This window comes from Psittacula echo (genome assembly GCF_963264785.1).
Source record: "Psittacula echo genome assembly, chromosome: 3".
In the NCBI taxonomy this organism is placed as follows: Eukaryota; Metazoa; Chordata; class Aves; order Psittaciformes; family Psittacidae; genus Psittacula; species Psittacula echo.
In genome coordinates this window covers 67,502,714-67,530,126 of record NC_137736.1, presented here as the reverse complement: position 1 = coordinate 67,530,126, position 27,413 = coordinate 67,502,714, and the positions used below count along the sequence as shown (strand labels likewise).

The 27,413-nt window shown below is 39.6% G+C and overlaps 3 protein-coding genes across 8 annotated transcripts in view; 2 read left to right on the top strand and 1 right to left on the bottom strand.

The window, feature by feature from the left end:
- Window positions 1–1,131: 1,131 nt before the first annotated feature.
- On the bottom strand, window positions 1,132–9,826 carry LIG4 (DNA ligase 4). 4 transcript variants are annotated; one of them, XR_013956408.1, is made up of 5 exons: window positions 9,714–9,826; window positions 6,331–9,075; window positions 6,083–6,211; window positions 4,220–4,239; window positions 1,132–3,143 (listed from the first exon to the last, which is right to left on the bottom strand). XR_013956408.1 is itself a non-coding variant. In XM_080612840.1 (3 exons), exons 2-3 carry the CDS (start codon window positions 9,047–9,049, stop codon window positions 6,189–6,191), a joined length of 2,742 nt encoding a protein of 913 aa, XP_080468966.1. In that variant the 5' UTR covers window positions 9,050–9,075; window positions 9,714–9,826; the 3' UTR covers window positions 1,132–6,188. The 4 variants fall into 4 exon arrangements, 1 of the variants encoding a protein (XP_080468966.1); XR_013956406.1 differs by having other exon boundaries at window positions 4,220–6,211; XR_013956407.1 differs by having other exon boundaries at window positions 1,132–4,239.
- ABHD13 (abhydrolase domain containing 13) lies at window positions 9,612–19,703 on the top strand. 2 transcript variants are annotated; one of them, XR_013956409.1, is made up of 4 exons: window positions 9,977–10,073; window positions 11,698–11,733; window positions 14,483–17,393; window positions 18,177–19,703. XR_013956409.1 is itself a non-coding variant. In XM_080612841.1 (3 exons), exon 3 carries the CDS (start codon window positions 14,518–14,520, stop codon window positions 15,529–15,531), a length of 1,014 nt encoding a protein of 337 aa, XP_080468967.1. In that variant the 5' UTR covers window positions 9,612–10,073; window positions 11,698–11,733; window positions 14,483–14,517; the 3' UTR covers window positions 15,532–19,703. The 2 variants fall into 2 exon arrangements, 1 of the variants encoding a protein (XP_080468967.1); XM_080612841.1 differs by having other exon boundaries at window positions 9,612–10,073; window positions 14,483–19,703.
- Window positions 15,532–27,413, top strand: part of TNFSF13B (TNF superfamily member 13b) — a 24,388-nt gene continuing 12,506 nt past the window's right edge. Inside the window, exons 1-2 of one of the 2 annotated variants that reach the window (XM_080612844.1) lie at window positions 15,532–15,613; window positions 26,955–27,372. In XM_080612844.1, the coding sequence (XP_080468970.1) occupies window positions 26,992–27,372 (381 nt within the window). In that variant the 5' untranslated portion in view covers window positions 15,532–15,613; window positions 26,955–26,991. Of the gene's footprint in view, window positions 15,614–20,299; window positions 27,373–27,413 lie in introns of those variants that run through there. The other variant, XM_080612843.1, reaches the window with a different exon arrangement.

Here is a 27,413-nt window from a genome sequence, read left to right as displayed (position 1 = left end):
TGAGCTGCGGGACGCTGTCAATAGCTGAAAGATGTCAGGGAAGCTGAGAGGAAGAAGCTTGCTCCAGGCCCAAACTGTGCAAGGGGTCACAAGCCTCTGGGTCCAGAGGGTGTTCATAGGCCTCAATGCTTGGGACCTGCACTGCAGATAGCCCCTCTGACCTACATCAGAGCTTGTCATGCGGAACTGCGTGCGTAATGTAACATAGCTGTTCTGTTCTATTCTGCTCCGTTCCATTCCATTCTCTTCCACTCCATTCCCTGCGCTCACAATGAGTTGTGTAATGATGAGACCATTATTTACCTGAAATGCCAAGGGGTCTTCAGCACCAAAAACACTCAAAACCACAAATCGGACAGGTTACAGGAGGAAAGAGTATATTATTTATTTATAAATAAAGTTATTTTATTTATCTTAGTTAATTTTAGTCCAGTTTAGATTATATTTTATCTAATATTTAATATTAATATTTAATCTAGTTTAGATTATATCTAAATCTTTCAGAGCTGATGCCCACAAGCATTAACACAATGCACATGCATAGCCAGCAGCAGGCTGACGAATCCCTCAGTTTAGCTGGAAAAAACATCCCTTGCAGCCTGACAAAGGAAAGCTGGGGCAGGAGCGGTGCTGTGGTGGTGTGACAGCGGTGGAAGAAAGAACCCAGCCAGAAAGGGCCAGGGAAGACCAGACTAAGGGTGGTGCTCAGTGCTACAGAGGACAGCAGCAAGCCCTGGGGCCATGCTGGGGCCACCCTGGGAGTCCCAGGGCCATGCTGAGGCCGCTCTGGGAGTGCAGAATTGCTGCCTCTCCCCGGATGCAGGGCACGAGGGCCAGCTGCGTGGAGCACAAGCAGCTGCCTTTGGGTCACGATAACCCAAAGGAGCCCGTGAAGGGGCTGTGCTCGGCTGCAGGGGAAGGCAAAAAACCCCGGGGACACTTGCTGGTCCACCCTGGGGAGAAAAAAGCCTTCCCCCCACCCAGCTGCAGGACACGAGGGGCCACCTTTGTGGTGCATGAGCACCAGGCAATAGCCAAGCCAGAATGGACTGAGGAGCCCTGACAAGTGGTCATGCTCAGTGCTCAGAGGAAGGCAAAAAACGCCAGGGACCAGTGCCAATCTGCCCCACAGGAAAATTCCTTCCTGACCCCGGCTCTGGCAATCTGCTACTCCCTGAGCATGTGAGCAAGACCTGCTCCTGGCCCACAGGCTGATTATGCCTCTAAAGGGGACACTGGGCCTGCCCTTTCTGCCTCCACCTGGAGCCATCTCAGGGGCTTCCAACAACAGCAAAATGACGCTGCCCTGATCAAACCTAGGGGCAAGAATCTTTCCTGTGCCTGGCAGTGGGAGCTCCAAAGCACCAGGGGAGAGCATTGGGCCATCTGTGGATCCTATTTCTTATGGCTGCTGCCACTATCTCCAAGAAGATGAGGACGGCGAGCTCCCTGAAGACTGAAGCAGAATTTCCATCCTTCCAATGAGCTGTGCGTGTGGCCCCTCCAGGGGCTGGAATTGCAGCAGAAAACCTCCAGCAGCTTCGGGCAGTCTTCCCCCCTCTGCCCCTCCAAGTAATTCCACGGGTGCCTCAAGGAATTCCTCTCGGGTGCCTTCAGGCTGCCAGCTCTGTCCTGGTGGCAAAGCCAGGCACTCTGGCACTGGGGCACGGGAGGACGTTGCTTTATACTGCCATTATACTGCATTGTGATGCTGCGTTGGTGGATGGTGGCACTATGACACGGGGGTCACAGGGCCCCCACAGCCCTGCCCACCGCAGCCTTGCTGCTGCCCCTTTGCCCAGCATCCCTTGGAGAAAGGCCTTTGGGGTGCTGGCCCTGAGGCAGCGCCTGTGCCCAGGAGGCCCAGGGGGATGTGTCTGCCCATGGAGGCCACACACTGGGCACCTCTGCTGGGTGTCCCTGTAAATTAATCCCTATGTTCAGACTGTATCAATAAAGGTGTTTATACACGTACAGTCACTTGAGTGTGGTGATCCCTGGAGGTGAAAGAAATGGGTTTTGGTTCCCTCTGCATGAACTCTGCAGAAACATAGAGAGCATACAGGATTTCCTCACCATTCCTTATCAGTACACAAAGTGGCATTTGCTGCTATGCTGCTTATGGTGAAGTCTTCTTCTTGGAAAGAAGAATTTAAGAAATCTCTTCTGCATTTGTTACACAGGGTGTTTAGATATTTGCTTGCATTTATTAACATTCATGTGTCTACCTCTTGTAGTACTACTTGAATGCAACACTTCACTGACTGCTGCCTAATTCCATGTTCTTGATAGCTCAATAAAGTGTTTTGATCCCAATTCAGTTTAACTGCATAGACTGAGCAGCTATTCCCTGCAAAACTCAGGAAAAACAAGTAACTGACTCAGTTGCGTAGAACAGTTTTAAAACCCTCAGCCAAGTATCACGTAAGGGTACTGTAGAGAGGACAAAGATTTAGAGAGTGGCAATAAATCCCCCCAGCACATTTGTTCAAATCCTTGAAATGCAGAATGACCACTGGTCTCTCTGCCATGGGCTTATTTCTTGAGTGGTCTATTGGGGGAGGAAAGGGGAAAGTCACCAAGTTTGTTACTGAAGATGTTGCTCTAGGCTGCAGAAGACAGCCCCAGCTGCATTCCTGTCTGAAATGAAGAAAGTTTTGTGTCTGTCTGAATAAACTGTTATTTCAGGAAAAACACCTATGTTTTTCACACACAAAAGTAGAAAATGCTACTGCCTCTGCCCAGATCAGGTAGCAAGTGAGCACAATCACCTCTTGGAAACAAGACGTTAAAAACAACACACACAAACAGAAACACGCTATCTATAGCTGTATCATCTCTATCGCTATGTCTCTACATCTCTATCTCCATATCTCTCTGTCCCTGTCTCCTGGGTTAGTGCAAATAAATCTCCACAGCACAGCAGTACTGGTAAGTGCAATGGAGGGCGCGTGCTGAGGACACCAGTTTGAAACAGCAGAGCTGCAGCCAAGGCAAAGGGAGACAAGCTGGAGGTAACTGCAGCAGCAGTGCTGTTGCAAAAGCTGTCATAATTGAAGGCTGGAAACAGGAGAAGCTGTGAAGGGACAGCTTGATTCTAATCCACAGTGTCTTGAGTTGGTACCAAAAGGGAAGGGTGGCCTCTAGAAGGAAAGGATCAAGAAATTGTGACTTTGCTAGATGTCCTGCTGCAGCAGGTCCTGACAGTTGCACTCTTCTTTCCTTCATCACTGGCAGCATTCTTGAAAAGTGCCACTTAAAAGCTAATCAGTAGGAACACTGGAACGCTATCAAACTTTTCTCTATTTCCCCAAAACTGCAAGGTCTACAGTCTCTTTTTCTCTTATTTCGCACTTCTTTAGGAACATCATCTTTAAATAAACTTAAAACTTTATATTAAAATGGAAATTGAAAGGCTTGCTCAAACAAAATGCCTATTAAAAAACAAAAAAAACCCAAAAAAACCCCAAACAAAACAAACCAACTTTGCACAAAAATGTGAATAACCTAAGAAATCTTCAACAAAACACTTACTGTCAAAGATCTAAACATAATAAACAGGAGTATTTACAGCAGTAAAAAATACAATAAGCTGATACTTTATGTATCATCAGAGGAGGTCCTCTTGAAGTTAAAACATGAGGTGAATAATTCAGCATTTTGACTCCAGCTTTTCCTCTTTCTTGAACACTATTTTAATGGATGATGATTGCCTAATAATAAAGGCTAGTGTCCTGGGTAGGACAGCCTAGGACAAACCACGACAAACCACGACAGCTAGTTTTATATTTTTATACAAATATATTTTTAACATACCATTTTTAACATATAATTTATTTTTAGCAAACCACGACAGCTAATTTTATATTTTTTTCATTAGACTGACCAAAACAAAGGAAACTTTTTGTTCTCACTCCCTTGATCTACATCTGCTTTTACTGCTACCTACAAGTCAAGTCTTATATTCATCTTCAGACATCATGCCTGAAATTCTCTGCACACCTCCCTAATTAATTTGGTTTTTTAAGAAAAACTTTTGTGTCTGGATGACATATTCTTACTTTTGAAATAATTTTGTTCCTTCAGTACAAATCAAAATTTCCACAAACTTCTTCCCCACATCTCCTATTTTCCTGTCACTGCTTTCTTTCATGAGCATATCTTTGCTTAGAGGATCCAGGGATTCTCCTGTTCCATGGCTTACATTCTAGATACTTACTTTAATAACAGCTGGGTCCACTTTCATCCATAGAACCATGCAGTCCATCCAAGTCACCATGTAAAAGAAACATTTGAAAAGAAAACCCAACCTGTAATGCCTGTATTTTCACAGTATTGTAGCAAGATTCTCTTTTTATGCTAATGTATTAAGTACAGCATTTCCTATTCAACATTTTAAAGTAAATGGAAATTTGCCAAACAGTAGCTAAAAGAATAAATACACACCTAAGTTGCTTCACATTATCCAGTATGCTAATTATGATGCCACATACAAATATGCATCATTAACAATTAATTTATAGTTCTAAATAGAACTGAGGCAAAATACAAAATAAAACAAGCTAAGCCAGCATACTGCATCTGCAAGGGTTTGGGTTTTCTGGTGAGGTTTTTTGGTTAGGTTTTTTTTTTTTTTTTTTTGGGGGGGGGTGGGTGTTGTTTTGGTGTTTTTTTTGTGTGAAAAAGTAAACCTTCAGTTTAAATAAATATTAAAAAAACCCTTAAGTAAACTGTGTACTGAGAAGCCAGCAAAAAACAGTAACAATTTTGCTGGTAAGTTAATAGTTCTAGATTCCCCAGCCTGACATATCTTTGAGAGAACACAAAGACAACCTGGAATCAATACTTTTAAAATACATCTCCATAAACAGCATTTAAAGCTGAATGTGAGATATTTGACAATGTCTCAAGAGTCAGCTATAATTCATATTTGTCTTTGTTTGTCTTAACTTTCCTAACCAGGATCACCTAAAATACATATTTTACTAAAACCCATTTAAGAGAAATCTGTGTGGGTATGAAGGCTATCTCTCTTGTTATTATAAATCAGAATATATGACATTACACAGAAGCAGCCCAGTAAGTTAACACTGAAGTACTATACTTCACATATACCATTTTCTAACTTGAATTATCTGAGGAAAAAATAATGCACTGCCTTTCAGCATATACTATTTCATGTATACAAAAGATATTCTGCTTTTTAACTATTTATAACTTGAGTAGTTAAGTGGTTATTAAAACTTAAGTGTTTAGTATATTTAAAATAATGACTCTCCTAATGTTTGCACCAACTATAAGAAAATGAGATTAAACTTCCTTCCTGTTAGCCTTTCATATACCATTTCCCAATTCTTTTTACAATATTTTTTTATATGACCAGAACCAAAAAAAGCACTGAAAAGGCAGGTCAGCTAAAAACCAGTTCTTTGTAATCAGCCTAAGAGCAGTTCTGTTTAATACCAGGCAGACTTTAAAACAGATTTTTAATAGTTGAAAAAAAACCCAATACATTGAATTGTATATTTGGAAATTAATCCCACATTACTAAAATAGCTTATGAAACATTATTTGAAAAATAAATTTATAATTAAGTATAAAAGCCTAGCTCTGCCACACTTCAAGGTTAAACTTTACCCGTAATGAGCACAGGTCACTACAGTTTTTAAGTAATTGATTTGAACTTTATAAACATATAGATTATTATTAATTAGCACCTCAATGAAAAGTTCGTGTTCTATTTTACAGTGGTTATTTACACAAAGAAACATGGGATCAATGTAATAGCTTAAAACTAAAGTCCTGTATGAGACTCAATACTAAAACCTATGTAAACAAATTAAAATAGTGCAGACAAGGTTTATAAATTAATGAATTCTATAGCATATATAACATACACAAAACTCACGAAAACATGTTATTGTAAATTGATAAATAAGCAGTATGTTAAATAATTGCCATAAAATAGTAAACTATTGTCTCCACTTTGAACAATGGAGGCAAGCACTATTAATACCTAAGAATTCTCTTATATAAAATACTAGATCTCTTCTGAGACCTGTTTGTGAAGTAAAAGGCTTACATAATTTATCTTGTGGTCATTTTTTTCTCCTCCAACATAGCTTGGCATTCTTTTGCTTCTGCAACAGTTTAATTAAAAGCCTTCCTCTGGTTTCAACAATACAGTGTTATTCTTTAGCCAGGGCCAGCTCTAAACAGACATCAAAACACACAACAGATTTAAGGCAACATCATAATATTGGAATCCAGTCATGCCAGCAAGAATGCTTTTGCTCCAAGCTTAAAAACTGCTTTATATTAAGTACTGACTTTCATTCTTTGGGACCTCTTCCTCTACTGACTTTGTTACCCACAGCTCAGATACAATTTTAAATTTTTTCCTAAATCTTCTCCTGAGTTTCTTCATTTCTTTTACCCGGGAATGATCTTCTCCTATGACAACATGGGAGACACCCTCTTCAAGGTGAGAGACTACTGTTGCACCATAAAAACGCAGCTCCAGAGCTCTAACTGATAGTGTTGTTCCACGGATTTTGGTTCTGGGCTCATTAACAACAGCGTAGCAATCCACATAAATAGTGCTGCCTCTGAATATACTGAGCTGACAGCTGCTCCATGAGTAACGTTCTTCTAACTCTGCAATCATGTCCAAAGGAATAACCTTATTGTCTTTCATTCTTGAGAACACTTCCTTGAGTTGTGTAACATCTGTGTCTGCTGTGTAGCTATCTCCATAACAATCATACTCACGAGCAAAATGTTCTTTTGTGTCAGGAGACATGTGAATCATAAATGCTGGCTGCCAAGGCACCAGCATTTTGGTTTGAAAACACTGCAGAAGCCACTCTGCCCTCACCACATCGTATTTGTTGGAAGCAATGATGTTTTTCACTCTGACATTCTCAGCTCCTACAATGACACAGTAAGTCTCTGGCCCTGGATTCTGTACCACGCTGCCACCCCATTCAGCTATTCTGCTTTCCAGTTCAGGCTTTGAGTGGCTTTCCGTTCCAGTCATAACACAAAACTCAACATCTTCAAATACATTTGAAATCTTGTTTACACTAGAAAGATCAGGAGCTTTAAATTGCTCAGCTATTCTAATTATCTTTTTCACCTTTGATACAGTTTTCCTTTTTTTCTCTTGTGGCTCATAATCATCTATATGAAGGTGCTTGGATGCCAGCTTCCCTTCTGCTTTGCTCCTGAGATCTTCTAACATGTCTGAAGTCATGCACTCATACCATTCTTTGTCCTCTCTTATCTTCTCAATTCGGGGGAATCTCAAAGTACAGTCAGTTTTGTACATATCACTGTTAACAATCTCGGCTGCCTTGATTTGAACTATGACAGAGTTGCAAGGTTCGATGTACATTTCAGGTTTTTCAGTTCCACACAAAATGTTACAGGGAGGGTCTTTCCTATGGTAGGGCTTCCAGTGTTTAGCCAGTTTCAAACCTAGGTCATACAATTCCTTCATAGTGTAGCCAGAGCCAACACGACAAATAGAGTGGAAAACAGTAGGTTTTTCATTTGGACGGGGCGTCTCTGCAATAGCACACAGAAAATGAGACATCATCCCACCACGCGAGCCCTTCCCCCAGTAGCCACCAACAATTAAAAGGTCCAGTTCATCCATCAGCCCATTGACATATTCTGGCTTGATTTTTAACCAGCCTTCCCCACGTTTGTCAGGCTTGTAGGTAGACATGGGATCTTTCACCATAATCCCTTCCTCTCTGTCATCTATTGCTTCGTTCAAAGCATCAATTACTTCCTTTCTTGTTCTGGCATTTCTTTTGTGGACAACATGTATCCTGCCTGTTACCGGTGTAAATACACTGCTTAAGATTTCATACCTTTTGCTTAGTACTTCATGCCCCAACTTCTGATCGTTAACCATCAACACATCAAATACACAGAAGCAAGTCTGCAGATCAGAGTCCTCCATCATTCTTTTTATATCAAACCTGTTTCCTTTTTGCATAAAGGTTTGCGTCTCAGGATTGTAAGCCATCATTTCGCCATCGAGAATGCAATTTTGTATATTGCTCTTAAATGCATTATGAATAAATGGTGTTAATGAACCATCAAGGGGAGAAGCGCCAAACTGCTGAGTATAGTCAAACCCATTTCGGGAAAAATATTTATATACATCTCCATCTTTGTGCATCTGCATACGTTCACCGTCCAGCTTAGTTTCTATGTAGAATGTCTGGTTATTCATTTGTTTCTCAATTTGCTGGACATCAGCAATAGCAGCAAGCATTGGCTTAAAGGCAGAAAACAACGTGATAGAAACATCGCTAAGTGAGACAGAGGGATCATGCAGCTGTCTGCAAACTTTTTCCAAATCAGTTGTGACATTGTGCAGTTCAACAGCATCAGGATGAAAAATTGAAAATATAGTTTGTTGACTGACACCAAGCTTTAGATCCTTTATAATCATCCGGATAAGCCACTTTTGTTCCAGTGCTGTGCTCTGGGTAATTAACTGAAGTAGACTTTTCTTTAAGAGACCCTTGTTTTTAGCAACATTATTGTTAGCTATTGCATCTAAGTGTTCATTGACTTGCTCTATTGTCAGTCTGCCCTGTTTTGGGCTTCTAGGTTTTAACACAAAGTATGCAATCATTGCAAAATCTCCAGCATCCCCACGTGAGCCAGCAGGTGTTCTGTAATTTAAAAGCTTTGCAGCATCTTTTCCATCTTTCGGTAAATGAAGCAATTCAATGTACAGCTTTGCAAGCATAGTTTCTTTAATTCCATAAGCCATCCTCTCTCTTTCCAAATGCGGCAGAATAAGTCGCATAGCTGGATAAAAAGAATCTGTGACATCTTTTTTTTTTTGATGAAGAGCATCGTGGAATTTCCTCCAGGAATCCAGAAACTCCTTGAAATACTTGGTTTTGTCTGGACGAGATTTACATGTCTGTATTCGCTCCAGAGTAGAACACAGATCTGCGAAAGGCACGTGAGAGGCCACTGTTCTTTTAGGAGAAGGCTGTGAAGCAGTCGCAGAAGCCATCAGAGTCTGTTCTTCACTAAGAACAGCTACAACAAAAATATATTCGTAGAGAAAGAGCCAGCGTGTTATTCTGCCTTGAATAAAATATATGTATATATATCTAATTAGGATTTACTGATTTTCTCATTTTGCTAATTAGGATGTAACCGTATCTTTACATAGAGCAGGTACCGCTGTCCGTCCTTACGGGTGAAACTCAGCAGCTAAGCTACGGCGCTGCACACGGCATCACCCAAACAGGACCGCACGTCTGGAGAAAGCACCGCGCCTCCTTCCCGCTGCAGCGGCAGCCTTCACCGCTGAGACCCCTTCCCTTCGCTACTCTCCCTCCTCGCAGCGCAGCCCGTCCCCGACATCGCCCGCCCTCGGCCCACTCCTGCCCCGGCTTCCGCTGCCCGGGGGCTGAGGGGACTCGCCGAGCCCGCCCTGAGGCAGCAGGGTCCTGCAAGGGCGGATGCAGTTCACGCTGGAAGCAGCGGTCAGGGCGTTCGCGCCCCGCCCCTCACCGCTACGACGTTGCCATAGCCACGGGGCGGGGAAGAACGGACACCAGCCGGGGGACACCTGCCGCTCGCCACCGGCCGCCTGCTCCCCGGGGCGGACTATCGGGACGGTGAGGGAAGCCGGACGGGACGGTGGAGGAACACCCACCCCCAAGACTTACGCGGAGCCGGGGACACCCACGAAGCCGGAGACAGTTGTATAACCCGTGTCACACCGGCCGCCCTTCGCCCCGGAAGGAGAAAAGCTCCCCGCTTGTCACAGCGGCCCGTGCTCCTCACCCGGGCGCAGTGGTTCCGCCTATCGAGGCGTCAGTGGCCGCGCCTGCGCAGTTACTGCTGCGGCGAGAAAACGTTAGCGGAGCCCAGGGAGGGAAGAAAAAGGCGAGCGGAGGAACCTAGACCCGGAAGCGGAAGTCGAGGCGGTGCGACTTCCCGTCTCGGAAGGAGTGGTGGTGGAAGTTACGCGTCGGGTTTGTACCGGCCTGAGGCACTGCCAGAGGCAGCGCAGAAGGATGCGGCGGGTGGGTCTTGTTTCGCCCTGCTTCAGGTCTCTCTCCGGGCGGGAGGTGGGGTGGTGAGCCCGACCCGTTCCCATTTGGCCGTGGCAGGGCGGGCGGGAACTGAAGGGAGCTTTCGTCGGGAGGGGAGGAGGGCAGCGGCCGGGTTGGTTTTGTGATGTGGTGTTTGGGGTCTCGCCGTGATTAAATGCTGCTCCCCACCAGGCCGGAGTGGGTGGCGAGTGGGGTGCTGTGCCGTGGTGCCGGCCTTCCGGGACGTGTCTCCTGGGGAGCTGTTGCGTTGACAACGCTATTAGAAGTTCCTTCGGGTGCTCTCCTGCAGAGCCTCGGGAGACCTGTTGCATCCTCGCAGCAAGGTCTTACTCTGGTGTTGCCTTTGTCCAGATGGAGCGATCCGTGCAAACGGGGATGCTTGTCGAAGATGCGGTAGATGGTGATAACTTGAATGTTGCCAAGTGAATATATTGAAAAGCCTGAGGGGGATATTTCTTTTAAGTAAAATCGGAAATAATTTAACGTGATTGGAAAAGTAATATGTTTCAAGAGCCCACACTCACTAGAAAGCTAAGGCTCTAATATGATAACTGTCTGTGGCTTGTTGTTGTTTTCGGCTTTTTTTACACAGTACCAGCATAAATCAAGTAAGGTTCATCAAGATCTGATAGTTGGGAGGGAAAGCTATTAAAGAATTAAGGGAAAACCACTTTTAATTATAAATGTGTACCACTTGCTGCCAAGCTGTGGAAGTTTTCTGTTTGAAGTAAGTAGGAGAGGTGGTTTGCCAATTTTAGAATTGTCTGACACTTAGTTGTTCTTTCTATGCTTATTCCTTGGTTGGGAATAGCTACTCTGCTGGTTTAAGTGGGGTTTGGTTGTTTGGTTTTCTTTTTCAATGTGAGTCTCTAAGATTTTAAAGATTTTAGTACTAAGAAACTGTATTTTCTTCTAGACTAATTATGTTTTGACTTACAATGACTTAATATTTCTACTTACGGGAGTCTTATGAATAAATATGAGTAAACATGAAGCTTGTGTAAGTCTTGTCTGTGTGTGGACAAGGTGGAGTGTAGGGGAAGGGTGTGCAGTGAAAGGGTGAAAGAAATGGATGTCCTTAGATATTGCTGTGTTCTTAAGAAATACCTTTGTTTTGAAACCCTGAAGTGGAAAGGATTGTAGGGAGTGTTAAAGCAAACTACTTTTTTTAAGTTCTTTAATGAGAAGGTAGCTGTAAACACCTGAACGCTCCTCTTAGGATTAATTTTAAGGGTGCTCATACTCTAAAAGTTAGCTTTGAGGAAGCAGTGTAAGTCTAGTATAACTGTTGTTATGCACTATGTATGTTTTATATTGTACGTTGTATGTATAGTCCAGACCATTTTGACATGATTCTTTAAATTCATTATAAGATGTTGTTTTGAAGTTTAGCAGATGTTCCAGACAAGAGCTGAGCTTGACGGGAGCACGAACACGATATGTATGGTTTCATTCATAAAGCAGATGCAGCTTCTAGGATTATTGGCTGTTAGCACTTATTAATTTTCTCTCAAGTAACTGAAGACAAACAGTAATTATGTGTGTAATTCAAAAGTAATTTTACTCAAAGTTCATAAATGGAATTGTCTTTCAGGCAGAGATGAAGCCTGGGAAATCATCACATCCAAAGGTAAATGTTTTATATTGTGATTAGTGTACAAAAATAGCACTTCTAAATATTAAAAATATAGACGAAGACAAAAAATACAACAGAATTTGTGGCACCTGCCATTCGAAAAGAAAGAAATATTATTCCCAAGTACTGTAAGCATGCACTTGAGTTTATGATCTTTAGTTGATAATGACATTAACCATTTAAGACTAGCATTAGGACACTGCTATTAAAATTATGGAATTTGTAGCTCACCTATCCCCCAACACAAGAGGGATGTGGAGCTGCTTGACTGAGTCCAGAAAAGGGCGATGAAGATGATCAGAGGGCTGGAGCACTTCTCCTATGAAGATAGGCTGAGAGAGCTGGGCTTCTCCAGCCTGGAGAAAGCTCTGGGGAGACTTTAGAGCCGCCTTCCAGTACCTAAAGGGGGCTTACAAGAAATCTGGAGAAGGACTTTTGAGAAGGGCATGTGGTGACAGAACAAGGGGGAATGGCTTTAAAGTCAAGAGGGTGGATTCAGATTAGATACAAGCAAGAAGCTCTTTACTGTGAGGCTCTGGAGCAAGTTGCCCAGAGAAGCTGCAGATGCCCCATCTCAGGTTGGATAGGGCTTTGAGCAACCTGGTTTACTGGGAGGTGTCCCTGTCATGACATGGGAATTAGAACTAAATGATCTTTAAGTTCCCTTTCAACCCAAACCATTCTAGGATTCTGTGAGGTTAAAATAAAAGCAGTGCACAAATGAAACTAGCATGGCTTATAAAATCAGCTGTATTAGTCTTCAAATAGCAATCCTTAGCATATATGGAATAGCCATCTGCAAAACCTAATCACCTTAAGTAAGATTTTTATTACTGCTTTGCTTTTCAGTATTTCTTTTTAATGAGGGAGTTTGCTTTTTGTGAATGTCTTGTTGAGAAAGAGTTTTTTGAGTCTTTCATTTTGCAAGACAGCAAAATTTTGAATAGCATAGATAATGGGAGTGTTTTTACTGTTTTGTTATCAATGTTTTTGTGCAGGAAATGTTTGTCGAATTCATTAGGAAATTCTCTTACAAATTAGAGTAATTAGACTTTATGGGTCTCCTAATATAGACTTTATATACAAAATAGACTTTATGGGTCTCCTGGTTACTGTGACTTCTTTACTAAAGAAATGGATACAGGAATTAAATTTTCATATAGAAAATATTTGTGCGTACTTGGATGTGGATATTGAATGTTAGCTCATAAATAATATAAGAAAAAAGAGAAAAAATTGCTTTTTAGACTATATTTCACGAATTTTACGTATTTGGAGTAGAGGCACTATATAAATTCACATTGCCTTTGGTTAGTATATGAGTCTTAAGATGTAACAGTTTTATTTTTATTTCTAATTTATATCTAATTGCTGCATGAAATAGAGATGGCAGTTTTCCCTGGTCATGTTTATGGAGTGTGGAGGCTGTGACCTTCTATCAGTTGATGCTACGAAGATGGCTGGTGCAGTTGCAACCCTCCCCAGTAGCATTAGACTGTAGAGCTTATTTTGGTGTGGGTCTGGGATTTAATTGAATGCTTAGATGCATCTCTGCATGTCAGGCTCCTTTAGATTTAATTCAGCTTCTTACCGCACTACGTTATTTTAGGAAGTTATAATTTTGAGTGTGTCTAAACTGTAATCATTATCTGCTATATAACTTAAGAGTGTTCTGAAACAAGTGAACCTGTGTTGTCACTTCCAGACAGCATGCTTATTTAAGTCAGTGATATAGTGGTTACTATAGTTCTCGTGTATGTTTGGCAGTTTTTGTCTATTTCTGTATTACACTTGAAACCAGCAGTGAATAATGTGAAGAGATTCTGTGTATGCTGTGAGACGTAACTTATCTCTTATGGCTGGAAAGAAGATTTAATCTGTTGTCGTTAACATTATCCTCGTTTTATGCTGTGTGTTTGTTTTTGTCATGAGTTTGTTTTCATGTTTGGACTTTTCAGCAGTTGTGCTTTTCATTTTTCAGAGAATAATGTAGGTAGCTGACTCTTTCCAGTTGGTCTTGTATGATGATACAATCTTTCAGCTAAAGTTTTAGTACGGATTACTGATCTGATAGTGGAAAACTCATTATAAATCAGAACCAAACCAAATTAGCAAAACAACTGTCATAAATGTAACTGTAATGTGGTATCTTGCTATAAAGGAATCTCTTTCTTCTGACCAGTTGTTGCTTTGTCATTAGTTGATCTAGATTCTGAAAGGCAAACATGAAACGATAGCAGACCTGATACACAGTATGAACCTCCACTGGTTGTAGAGTCAAGTGCACGGGCTTATTTATGTTCTTCTTGGCCAGCAACTTAGAAAAAAGGGGTATTTTTGTTTGTGTTTTCTGGATTTTAGAATTACTTGTATGAGAAGCTTTGAGAAACTGGTGATACAGTCTATATGGATGTTCTGTTGGTTGGTAGGGAAGACTGGTGGAAAGTGTAAGTTATTATGGTCCCAGTCAACCAATTTTCTAGTGCTTCTGATGGAACTTGCTCACTGAAATAATGTAAATGGGATTTTGAAGAGTTCTAAAGGCTTTTTCATTATGATTGGTTTTCTGCTTGATTTAAAGTTGAATGCTTTCCAAAAATTCGAAGAATTTGCCACCAAATTTAATGTTTATACTTCAGTGTATTGACTTGCCATTTATCTTGTGCAAGCATGAATGCTTAAATCACTTCCTTTTTCTTTCCCCTGTATTTACACATATATGTTTGGGGTTTTGTTTTTTCAGGATTTACTTGGAGTAAAAGATCACTGACTTCTACAATGGAAAAGTCATGGATGCTTTGGACCTTTGTTAAAAGATGGCTGCTAGCTTTGGCTTCCTGGTCTTGGAGTCTCTGCCGTATTTGTCTCTTACCCTTGATAGTAACTTTTCACTTATATGGAGGCATTATACTACTTATATTAATATTTGTATCAATAGCGGGTATATTATATAAATTCCAGGATGTGCTGCTTTACTTTCCTGAACAGCCCTCTTCATCACGCCTTTATGTTCCTATGCCTACTGGTATACCACATGAAAATATCTTCATCAAAACCAAAGATGGAGTTCTTCTCAATCTTATTCTACTGAGGTACACAGGGGACAATGCAGCTTATTCTCCAACCATCATTTACTTCCATGGGAATGCAGGCAACATTGGCCACAGGTTGCCCAATGCTTTGTTGATGCTGGTAAACCTGAAAGTAAACTTAATTCTTGTTGATTATAGAGGGTATGGAAAAAGTGAAGGAGAAGCAAGTGAAGAAGGTTTGTACTTAGATTCTGAGGCTGTTTTAGACTATGTGATGACTCGGTCTGATCTTGACAAAACAAAAATTTTTCTTTTTGGCCGTTCCTTGGGGGGAGCAGTAGCTATTCACTTAGCTTCTGAAAATTCCCATAGGATTTCTGCTATCGTGGTGGAGAACACCTTTCTTAGCATCCCATACATGGCCAGCACTTTGTTTTCTTTCTTTCCAATGAGGTATCTTCCTTTATGGTGCTACAAAAATAAATTTCTGTCCTACAGAAAAATCTCTCAGTGTAGAATGCCTTCGCTCTTCATCTCTGGGTTGTCTGATCAGTTAATTCCGCCAGTTATGATGAAGCAACTTTATGAATTATCCCCAGCTCGGACTAAGAGGTTGGCAATATTTCCTGACGGAACTCATAATGACACTTGGCAGTGCCAGGGTTATTTCACTGCACTTGAACAGTTCATCAAAGAAGTAATAAAGAGTCACTCCCCTGAAGAAATGGCGAAAACATCATCTAATGTAACAATAATATAACTGCTATTTTTCGGTTGGGGGGGGAGTACCTGCACTGTACCTTGATTTGTGAAAAGTGGTAAAAGAATGTCCATTTTTAAATGTATGTCATGTCTATACTTGCCTAAAGAGTGAAATTAAACTTGGAAAGATCTGATGCTTTATTAAGATGTTCCAGACAACTTTTACACTTGCAGCATTGTAAATGAACCATTTTATGTCTTTCTCATACTTTTTTGGTATCTCTGTCCATATATTCAATTTGTTTGATATGTACAACAGACGCTATTAAAGGAACTTGCTACAAAAGTAGTACAGAATGTATTAGTTTAGGTCAATGGGAGGTTCTTCAGTATTCACTGCTGTATGTGTGAACTTTTTGGACAGTCATGGTTAGCACAATGATTTGTTGCTTCTCTTAGAGTTGATTTAATGTGTGCCATGCATGAGATTAGTGTTTTATTGCTTGAAATTTTCTATTATGCAAGGTAGGAAGTCTTTAATGTGCTAAATAATATAAAATAACATTAATGGTAGAGTATTTTTGCATTGCAGGTACACTATCCTGGGTTATTACTGTTTTTTATGGTTATGCATACATACATATTTCAAACTGTAAATGAAAAGGAAAAGACAACTTTTCCTTGTTTTCATTTTACTATTTGTATTATAATAGTGCCCGGAAAGTTGTATGTGCCTAAACATCATGGCTTCAGGATTTTGCCCAGGTAGCTTCTTCATAGCAAACAGAAGTAACCTTCAAAAAGAGAGCAGTGCAATCTAAGCTTCTTTCCAACCCATGCGCTCCTTACTGACATACAGGCAAACTACTTGGTGGTAGTCTGGTGTGCATCTCAGGTGGGGTTTCCCAAGGCAGAGTGTGTGGTGTGATAGAAAGGAGTGTCATACAAGGTAAAAATATATTTTTGTGTTTGGGTCTTTATTAGTGTGGGGTTTTTTTTTGGTGTTTTTTTTTTTTTTTTTTTTTCTGGTGTACTCACATGTCTGTGCCCTTTATTTATACCTCCAAAAGAAACAAATCCAAATAATTACCAATGATCACATGAGTATAGATTAATGTATACCAGTTGTTACAGTAAAGATAATAAAAATGAGCTGTGCATTGTTTAGTAGACCTACGCTTAGCTAGTCTGAAAGAGATGACTTTTATTTTGACACTTGCACCCATTTGCTTCCAGAAAGTTTCTTACAGTTCTGTGGTACCATGTGGAAGTATCCTGAGCATCACCAGAAGTGAGTTTTCTTTAGCTCTGCTGGGATTTTTGGAGCTAGTACCACCATTTCAGAGTCAGCATTACTTAATTTGAGAGAGTTTGATTCTGACAATGTTGGGAGTTTTGGTTGGTTTTTAGGAGTCCTCCTAGGTACTCATGAAAGTTGTATTCTGTTAGCTTAGTCTGTATGGGAGTGGGGCTGTTTGAATGTCTTCCGCAGGTTTAATTTGTTATTTGCTGCAGCTGATAGTTTGCCCCTTCAAAAAAATTTCCTATGGGAATAATGAACTGTGGAGACTCTTACACACAATCTGTACAATTGCCCTTCTGATTGAAAATTTTAAGGGAACTTTTCTGCAGGTTGTCTTGATTCAGAAAAGCATCTCAGCACACACTTAAAATATGTTTCCTCATGGTATTTTAAGTTTGTGCTTAAGTTTTCTGGTTGAATAAAACTGCTTTCCTGAGCTGGTGCCTTAATGGTTATGCCTCCTAAAATTTATTACATGAAATTACACGTCTTATGTACATGTGGGTAAGAGTTGTCAGCAATTTATAGATAGTGTGATGCACCTTTAAGTAACTGTGATTTATTTATTTCTTTTTTTAATATAAACTTACACATACCAGAAGTTGCTGCTTTCTCTGGTAAGTATATTTTGTCATACTATTATTAAAGTTTTCTTACAGTCAGTTGAAAAGGCTATAGATCTTTTTGGACATACAGACCTACAGTCATTACAGACAAGCATAGTTTTAAAGTCTGAGTGAAACCAAAACTATCTCCTCAGCCTTCCAGTGGTGGTATTTTTTTTGAGGGGGAGAGGAAGGTGGGAAAGATTATTGGTGAAGTTTGGCTGGGTGAGTGTGTGTTTATATAACAGAAGGGAGTTAATGGACATAGCAGTCCCTTTCCCTGATATGTTCTAAAATGACAATGTATGCTGGTTGCATAGGTTGTTTCAGCTACTCTACATTGCTTCAGAATTATGGTGGAGGGAGTCCAGGGAGAATAAGTGGGCTTTTCTAAGAATAAGTTGATAAAGCCAAAATAATTAGATTACTTGTTGGAGATAGAATGAAGAGAAAGTAAATAATGATTTCAGAAGTCGTCATAATTTGCCATTAAATATCTTGTTTTCATTAAGTGTAGATTTCTAAAGTAACACAATTTTTTACACTATTTCGTACCAATCGAACAAAAACATCAAACCAAAACACCCCCAGTATGATGTGGCACTTAGATGCAAATGAAGTATTCTCATTTGGGCACACAGTTGGCTAAGTCAGTCAAATGTGTGGCATTACATTATGGCAGTCTGGAGCTGTTCAAAGTGGAGTGTTTCTAAATGTTACTTTTGATTATCAAACCAGATCTTTTCACTCTGTTATCTGCAGAACATAAAGATGAACCTTTGTTGGATTTTGCAGGTGTTTGGTATGCGAAGACGCAATTGCCATATATGCATCCTTTACACTTCATCTGGTTTCTTCCACATGCACATTTTTACTTCTCGCTTAAGGGGTTGGCTGCATACGCTTATGAATGAATGTCTGTTATTATGCTGGCTTTCATCGCATTGGCTGTGAAATCCACGGAAAGAAAATAGGAAGGAAATGATTAATGCAAATATTCTACTGCTCTACGTATGCTCTTTAAAGGGAGAGAGAAGGGGGAAGAAACTTGTTCTGACAAGTGAAGACTATTTTATAGTCTGTGTGATGGAAACCCATAATTATCTGCTGCTAAAAAGTGAACTGCAAACAACGTATTACTAATAACTTTAAAATTGCCAAAAGGTGTATTATGACACTGTTCCATTTATTCCACTTAATACTGTTTTCTCTTAAGAGTTTTCCATTTGCGTATAGATGTTTTCCAAGTATTTGTCTTGTATGTATAAATTTCTAGTTTGGGAAAAGGAAGTTATTTTCACGAGTTTGTGAGAAAGCCTTTTGGTTTAAATATACTCATTAAAGGCACTGTCTCTTTTATAAGAGGAAATTCAAGTTAAGAAAAAAAAGGGGGGGGGAATAGGGGTCAGGAGTTGAACAGCTGTAGCAGTAAAGTCCTTGTAAGGAAGCATCCAGCACACATTTGTGTGTGTGGTTTTAATTAGTGGAAATACTTGCAGCTTCCCAAGTTTACATTTCCAATACTTGTTTGTGAAATGCAGAGAGATAAGTGATGCTTTCATCTGAAAAAATGTTAACTGGTATAGCTGCCCTCATGTCCATTTCTCAGGTAAAATTAGAAATAGAGCACAAATACATTTGGTAGGCTATGGACAATCTCAGTTGAAGGGCAGATGGATTAAGTACTTACACAAAATATGCATATCAGCATCTCTTAAGATAATCATTTGCATCATGTCAGATGTTCACAGTGAAGAATGCAAGGCTGAACTGAGAGTCCAAGGTATGGTCTCTTGGTAAAAAGATGCAGACATACCTCCATTTGTATTTCATAATTGAATTTTGAAGTGCATTTTTATTTTTGTTAATGACAGGTGATTTTGCTAGGGGCACTTCTGCCAAATATAAAATCGGTGCCTCTTGCTTGTCATGTAGTAGGATCAGCCCGATGTATCCCGTTAAGAATAATTTACAATGCCATCCTGCTTGTATAATTTAGAGTAGAACCCTGCAGAAGTGTAAATAGCGATAACATATTGAAGTTCTAAATAACACTTGTGTTCTGAATTCAGAAAAAGTCATTGAATAGATGATGCAAGCTATTTGTTTGGGTTTTTCTTTAATATATAGGTAAAGCAAAAATGTCTTAAAGTATTCTTAAGTTTTGTAGACAAAGCATCAATGTTACTGTATATGTGCTAATTGTGGCAAAGTTTTACATTCTCATTCTAGTCTGGTTTTTACAATAACATTAATTTTACAAAAAACACTTTTCTATTTTTATGTACTGACATATGCAATAAATTGATAAATTGAAACTGCTGTTAATGCCTTGTTCTAGTTTGTGGCCTGTCTTCAGTGCATGTACAGGGGTATTTTTGTGTGTGTGGTAACTGATCAACCTCAAGATACCATTTTCAGTTACTTAATAAAACCAGAGCATGTGGATTAGACATCTGCATTGTTCAATGCAGTGTTTGTGGAAAGTTGTTACAGCAGGGAAAAGCTTTATTGCAAATACCTGTTTTGAGTTTTGTCACATATCCTCACTTTCAGGAAGTGTTAATAAATAAGACTGATACATGGTAGTTCTCCATCCCTTTGAACACAATCTGCTTTTCAAAATTTCTCTGTTATCTGGGGGACTGAGAGATAGCCTAAATATTATGTCAATTAGGTAATATTTTAAGTGTTTCTGACTAGTTTTACCATCTATTGCTGGTAATATTTTAAATGTCAATTTTAAATGCTATAATGCCACTCTAGCAGGTTTATAGTTAAGTCATGTAGCTGCAGTGGGATACTTGAGCTAGAGCAACTCCTACTTTCTTACACAGAAATGCATAACTAAGCTTATAGCACCTCTGCTCCCATCCTGCATGGTTAATGTGCAATACACAGAAAATAAGGATTTGATGCTGGCTTTTCTAAAGCTGTAAAATGTGTGTCGTCTCCTGGATTACTTTAAAATAGAACTATCAGTTCAATTTTAACCCAATACCTAGGAAACAGGTGGGGGTGGGTGGTACATCTTAATATTTTATTCAACATCCCTATTATTTTAACAGAAAAAAAAAATGTTTCTAATTTGTGAAAAGGAAGCCATGAAAGTAAAGGAGCAGCTCAGATTTGATACCTCGTGTGAATACTGCCCTTGAATGAAAAGCAGTTTGCTGTCTTGTGAACTAGGTCACTACAAAACTTATTTGTGCAGTGCTATACTGAAGAATACCAGTCTTGCATGTGCCTTTTCTTGTTTGGAAATTGATAAACAGCTGAGCTATGAAGGAACTGTGGGCTACAGAGGAATTGTGTTCTGGAATGTCTTGTGATGTCATATGCATTTTGTTAGTAGATATGTGCAGGCCTTCGACAGACAAAGATAAAATACGGTATTTGAATTTCTGAGTGAGTGCTGCTTAAACATAGTAGATTCATAAGGGTATATGAGCATCTACATTAAAATGCTATAAATGAAACTTAAACCAAAAGCAGGGGACTCGCTGTCTTTTTAAAAATATTAAGTATAGGTAGGTAAGGTTTTGAGAAAATACTGAACCATTAGCTAAACAGTAATTACTTGCTCTGAACTTAAAATCCTTTGTTGGACCTTATTCAGGGTCTTAGCTCTGTCTCTGTAAGTGGTTAAGGAAGAGACACTGAATATTTTCTAGAAATGTTTTGAAAATGTTAATGTGATTAATTTGTTATGCTTCAGCTGGGGTGGGGGCAGAATAATTCTCCTATGCCTTGAGAAAGCAGCAATTTTACTTTCTCTGGAAGAGGCAGTACAGCTTAAGAGTAGACCTGGTTTTAATGCATTACAGAACACAGTTCCACTCATAATTGTTGGAAGTACATTTTTAATAATCTTAAGTGATGAGCTGAATAATGCAAAACTGCAAGGTTGCCGATGTCAAATGTCATCAGATGTTGCTGCTAGTTTTGATGAGCAACTAAGCAACAGATTTTCTGCTTGAAGACAGAAAGGAAGTTCTACAGCTGTTTTGTGTTATGCTAATTATTTATAAAAGTTCAAAGGGAAAAATCAGGCAGAGGCTGTTCCCTTCTAATGTAGCAATTAGGTACAGCTATGAAGAAATAATGCTATGATTTGAAAATACTTGGATCCCTGTTCTGTGCCCTCTATTAAAGGTCCATAGACTGGAGCAACAGCAGAGTAGCCACTCCCACATGAAGGGCCATGTCTTCTTGTTTATTTTGCTACCATACAAATACACTTTTAGCCCATCTGTGCAAAATCTGTCAAGTTGCATAGTGTGGAAGAGGTGAAGAAATGGAATACTCCGTATAGCTGGACTGTTAAGAGAAGTGAGCTACAGCTATATGACAGCTCCTTTCCCCCTGTGCAGTAAGAAGGAATGGCTTCTAACATAACATCATGGTGGGGGGAGGGAAGAGGGGGCAAAGGGAGGAGGCTGGCATTGAACTGCTGTAGTACATAAATCTTGTGTTTTCTTTTTGTATTTTTGTTTTTGAAATTGTATTTCTTTTATATTTTGTGTATTTTTATATTCCTGCTGCATACTTTAAGTGACACCTATAACAATTGCTTTTCCTTCCTGTGCCATTTCCTATTCTCTTTGAAAGCACTGTAATAACCATATAAAAAGTAATGATGACTGCAAGTCAGCTGCATGTTTACTTTGCATAGTATACATGCCCATTTTGGTCCAAGGTTGCCTGGATGTCTAGAGAAATAGTCTTAGGCAAGGAGTAAATCAAGCATGGTATGTCTACAGTGTGCAGAGACTTGTGTTATCCTAGGCAATTTTGAAATTCAGAGGCAGAGAAAAGAATACCTTTTTTGCTTCAGAAAAATCTGGAGGATTGTTTTTTCTTCCTTTTAATAAGGCAATGTATCAAATAAAGCTTTAACTGTTTGTATAACACATCCTTTACTTGCAAGGTATTCGACAGCTTTAAATTTAAGATAATGGTAAGATACACAACCACAGGAACACAGTATCCACAAATCGAGTGATTTTTGGATCTGTGTGGGAGGCAGGAACTTACCTGGTTTTGCTACTTTGTAAATTGCAGTTAATGGCTGAAAGATCTAATTAAGTGTCCTTGAAGGGAGTGTGTACTGTTTCAGAGGGATATCTATGAATACTTCTAATACAGATGTATGTAATAGCAGAAAACTGTCATACAGGATAATCATCCATCCATGTTGTCCATTTTCAGAAAGGACTTGAAATTCAATGTGTTTAAAATGGAACCTTCATTTATTCTTTGATCCTCTATCTGTTCTGCACTGTCATGTGTGGTAAGGCAAGTTATTGTGGCCTTTTTGTGTCTCTAATAACCACAGGGACCAGTTTGATTTTGTGGCTACTTCAGAAGTATGTGGAGTTGGACCTTTGCCACTGGAGGCGTACTTTTCGTATGGCCATTTGCGTGGATCTCTGGGTTGTAGCATCTGTACAACCTCCCTTTTGAAAACAGAACATTTGTTCTTAAGTAAACTTTACACTTTGGGTTTTTACACAAGTCTTCATATTTGAATCATCTGCTTCTCTTTTGTACATTAAACTTCATTATGGGGTTTTCCTCCCCCTCAAAGAGGATGCTTTTGTGGTTAAAAGACAGTACTGGATTTCAGGAAATCAAGAGTTCAGTTTCTGGTTCAACCACAAATTTCCTGTATGATTGCTTACTATCTCTGCCTTGGTTCCCTGCAGATGTAGAGATGCTGTCTTATAAATTTACAAGTTACCAGGGCCCATCGTGGTCGCATAATCTGATACTCTGCATAACAGAAATTAAAACAATTACTTGCTTTCAGAAATTACAGGGTTTGTTTCTGCTCTAACATCCTGGAAGGTTAGCCAGCCTTGATTTTGTCCAGGAATCCATTTCCCCTAGTGAAACACTGACCATTAAGAGTCTTCAGCGGTAATGGTTGTTTGAAGAGGTTTGGTTTGGGTTTTTTTTTTTCCTTATTTTGAGTTTTACTGAAAAGTTTGCTCTTTTTCACAAAGTAAAAAAAATATGATTAAGTAACATTCTTAGACTAGCCAAAGCATTTCTTAATAGTTTTTCTTGGCTAAACTAAAGAGGCCTCTTAGCCAGTCACCTTGAGCGTTCAACATAGCTCATTCTTTGTGTTAAGGAGCTGCTAAATGGTTGGATTCACTGTGTGTGCATGCATCAACTGTGCTGTGCATAAAAAATGGGACCACATTTTCAGAACACCTTTAGGTATTTATTAAACTTTAAGGTTTATTCCTATTTGCTTCCAGAGTTAGATACCAGGACTAGGTGTTTACTGCAGTTTCATGCAGTAGCATTTTCTTTTCTAGAAATAGTTTGGAAAACACTCCTTTCAACTGAGCTCGAGGTGGCTACTTGTCACCCTAAGTTTTTAGTGCATGCATGCATATGTAGCACGGTGTGTTCATCTTGAGCCAAAACCAGTTAACATGGTACAAACTGTTGCAAAAGGGTTTTCAGGGAAGCTGGCCAGTAGAAGCAGACTGCTAACTACAGTCTGAATACCTTGTTTGTGATAAGTTCTTTAGGCCTCTTACAGTCATTCTGGATTTTTGTTCTGAACCCTTTTCAGTGTTTGGTTCTGGCAGTCATAACTATATGTAAACAGTTTTGACGATACAAAAGCATAATTACTGCTACCTCTTATTTTTGCTTTATATTCTGCTCCAGCATATATAACCAAATATTACACTTCATTTTCAACACGAATGTTCCACTGAGAGCCTGTGTTCAGTTGGAGTCAACACTTTCCCATGTCTGCTAACAGGAGGCTAATCTGAGCACTGTCTAGTCCTCTTGAGTCATACATTAGTTTAAAATGCAAAAGAAACTACCTCTGTGTTAATCTTACTGATTTTGCTTTAAGCAGATTAAGGACTACTTTGCAGCTTTGCTGAATCGTAGGGACAGTGTGTTGTGAAAAGACATAGTGGCAAGCATCGAGGCACTGACTCTAGGCTCTGCAGGAGGGTTTTTTTGTTTTGTTTTTAATTAGTTCAAGTAATTTTTCTGAGTTTTTATTTTAATGCAATTAATAGCCTGCAATTTACTAAAGCTTCATTTGAATGTGTTAAAATGAAAGTTATTCAACTATGTATATTTCTAGGCAATTCATGTGTTTTTTCATAACTGATCTCTCACTGTTATTGTTTCATTATGTTTTTGTCATCACAAAAATTGACTGAAATTGTATTTTCTTTCAACTCATTTAACTACTTAGGAAAATATACAACAACACAAAGCTGCAAACAGAGTGATCTGTTTTGATATTCAACTAGAAATACCTGTTGGATTTAATTTGCCATGTGTGGGCTGTTCTGATTTTTCTCATCTCCCTTTGAAATTCTCATTTATCAAAATTGGATGGGTTTTTTTGGTGTTTTTTATCAGCATGTTATCAGTGTTCATTCTCAGACTAAAGTAGCACTGTACCAGCTGCTAGGAAGGAAATTAACTCTATCCCAGCAAAACTAGGGCAAGAATGATAAGGAAGATAAAACTAGGCATCTTACAGAAGTCCTCTGTGTCACCACAAGTATTTTGTCAGCCCAAATAATGACCCCATTTAAAGAAGGTGTAGAGAATGGGAAGAGCCTTTTTTCTTTAGAAGTGACTGAAATGATACTAATTATATACCTGTCTGTTATTATGTGTTAATGACCACAAAGACCTCATGGGCCAATTGTTTCTCAGTATTCCTGGATGGCTAGTTATAACTTCCATTCTCTCACTTGGCTTCATTTTCTTAAATAGCACTTCTTTTCCAACTGTCATTTTATCTTTGGAAAGCAATCAGTACTGGGCTGGTAGTGTCCTGATGTCTACTGATGGCATGTCTCCAGGGCATGTCTGCTTAGTTCTAATAATTGCTCATTCTGTTCCAAAAAACCCCTTACTTAAGTTAATTTTAAATTTCCTTCACAGTGCAACCCCATTTACACCTTAAATTAGCCTTGAAAATAGGTACAGAAGCAGTATGGTAGTCTGCACTGATTTCTGCATCATTTCTCACAGTATGTATGGGCCTTCTAGGGGCATCTTAAGATAAGTGGTATATTTTTATTCCTCTACATTTAGGCACTTTTCTCTGCAGGATATTGGGCAGTTGCTAGAAGCAGCAAAGTAAGGAAAAGAGTAGCTTGTATCACACTGAAAGATGATAAAGCTTATAATAACTCTCAATTTCTCATAGTCTTAAGAAATAGAAGTTGGAAAGGCTATGAAAGTTATTGGCCTGTTGTTGCTCCGTCTTCCCAACAGAGTCAGCTTGATCTGAAGTACCCTGATGGGTGTTGCCATCAGGATTCATTACACAGCATTCAGACTGACCTGTAAAATTCTCTCTTGAAAAGATAAAGTTTACTTACACTGTGCAAAATATCTTGATTCCAGTGGGGGAAGGATCAGTTTGATCTGTTCATTTTAGCCCTAATTGTGATGCTTTAGATCTTCTTTCTGTCCCAGATCACTGAAACTTTTTTTAAAAAAGGAGTAAAACTTTAATTTTCTGTGAAAAGACAATGCAAAAAGCATATGAGCATGTTTAGGATCTTTAGGTAGCCTTGCTGCTGCAGAAGAGAAAGGCATTCCTAATGCACAGGTTTAAGATGAAGGGATTAGGAATGTATTAAAAAGATGAGCTTAAGTCACACTTAAGATTTACCTGAAAAATTAAAGTATGCATGTTTAAAGGTTGTTTGGATTTTGTTTTTTAGTTTGTTTGGGGTTTTTTTTTTTATTATTTTTCTCTAAATGTTGTTTTCCTTCAATACCCCTCTGCCCCTTTTCTTATTTCCCCCTCTCTTATTCTTTCCCATCCTCTAGTTTTCACCCCTTTGAGCCCCCCTTCCCCAAGTTTCCTCTCCCCACTTCTCTGTGTCCCCTTCTGCATTAATCTAGGTCCTCAAATTCTGTACAGAAACCATATTTATTAGATAAGTTTAATAAAAAGTCATACCTTTTCAAGTTAATATGATGAACTGAGCTGCAGAATCTGCAACTTTACATAGCTGAGAGACCAGTAATTTATTACTCATAGCTGTGAATATTTTTCACTGTGTGCTTAGGAAACCACAAGTATTTTAGTTTGAATAGGTTGTCCCTTCTGTAGGCATATAGGCACTTTATAGATGAATATATATAAAAATATATATGATATAGGCTATGTACATCTATATAACTACACACACACACACAGAGGCACACACGTTGTCAGATGTGTATGTCTTAAGTACACTGGATGATATGCTGCCAGGAAACTTTACATTGCTTCTGCACTTCTAGATATCACCAGTGGTACTGGCTGTGCCTAAATTTAAAGATAATGGGAAATGGTAATATCAAGCTGCCACATAAATAGTTGAAAGTGAAAGGAGGAAGGTAGCTTAAACAAGCAACTCACAAGAAAGTACTCGCTTTCAAAATGCAGCACAGAAAGAAGAGAACTAAACGGAGACTGAATCTTAGACGTTCACTCTGTACATTAAGTTTAATCGTTGTATCAACGGCTTCATATGACAGGAAATGATCTGGGCATTTTGTTCACTTATTCAGGATGCCCTTAGTTTCAGAGAGCAACTGGTAACATGGAATGCACCTCGGAAGGGGACAGCTGAACTCTCCCTCTGGCTTTAGTGAGGAAAGAGCAGCGATGAAATCCGTGGACCTTGTGCATGTCATCCAACAGAAGAACACCGCCTCCTCTGCCCTCCCCAGCACTGCTTCAGGCACTACAGGACTTTTTTCTGTCACATTCCTGTGTTTTGCAATGCTCCTGTCCTCTTGCCTTGCAGCAGTGTCTCTTTACCATGTTGTCACCCTGAAAACAGAACTAGAAGCTCTGCGCAGTGAGCTGATCTACAGGGTCGAGGCAAGGTCTCCGCTAGACTTGCCACCCATGTCCCCTGATGAAAATAAAGCGAGTAGCCCTGTTCCTTCCTTTCTGCAAGTGTCTGCAGCTGGCACCAGGCAGGTAAGCTGGAGGGGTGGTTTTCAGCTTGCAGGGGGTGGGCA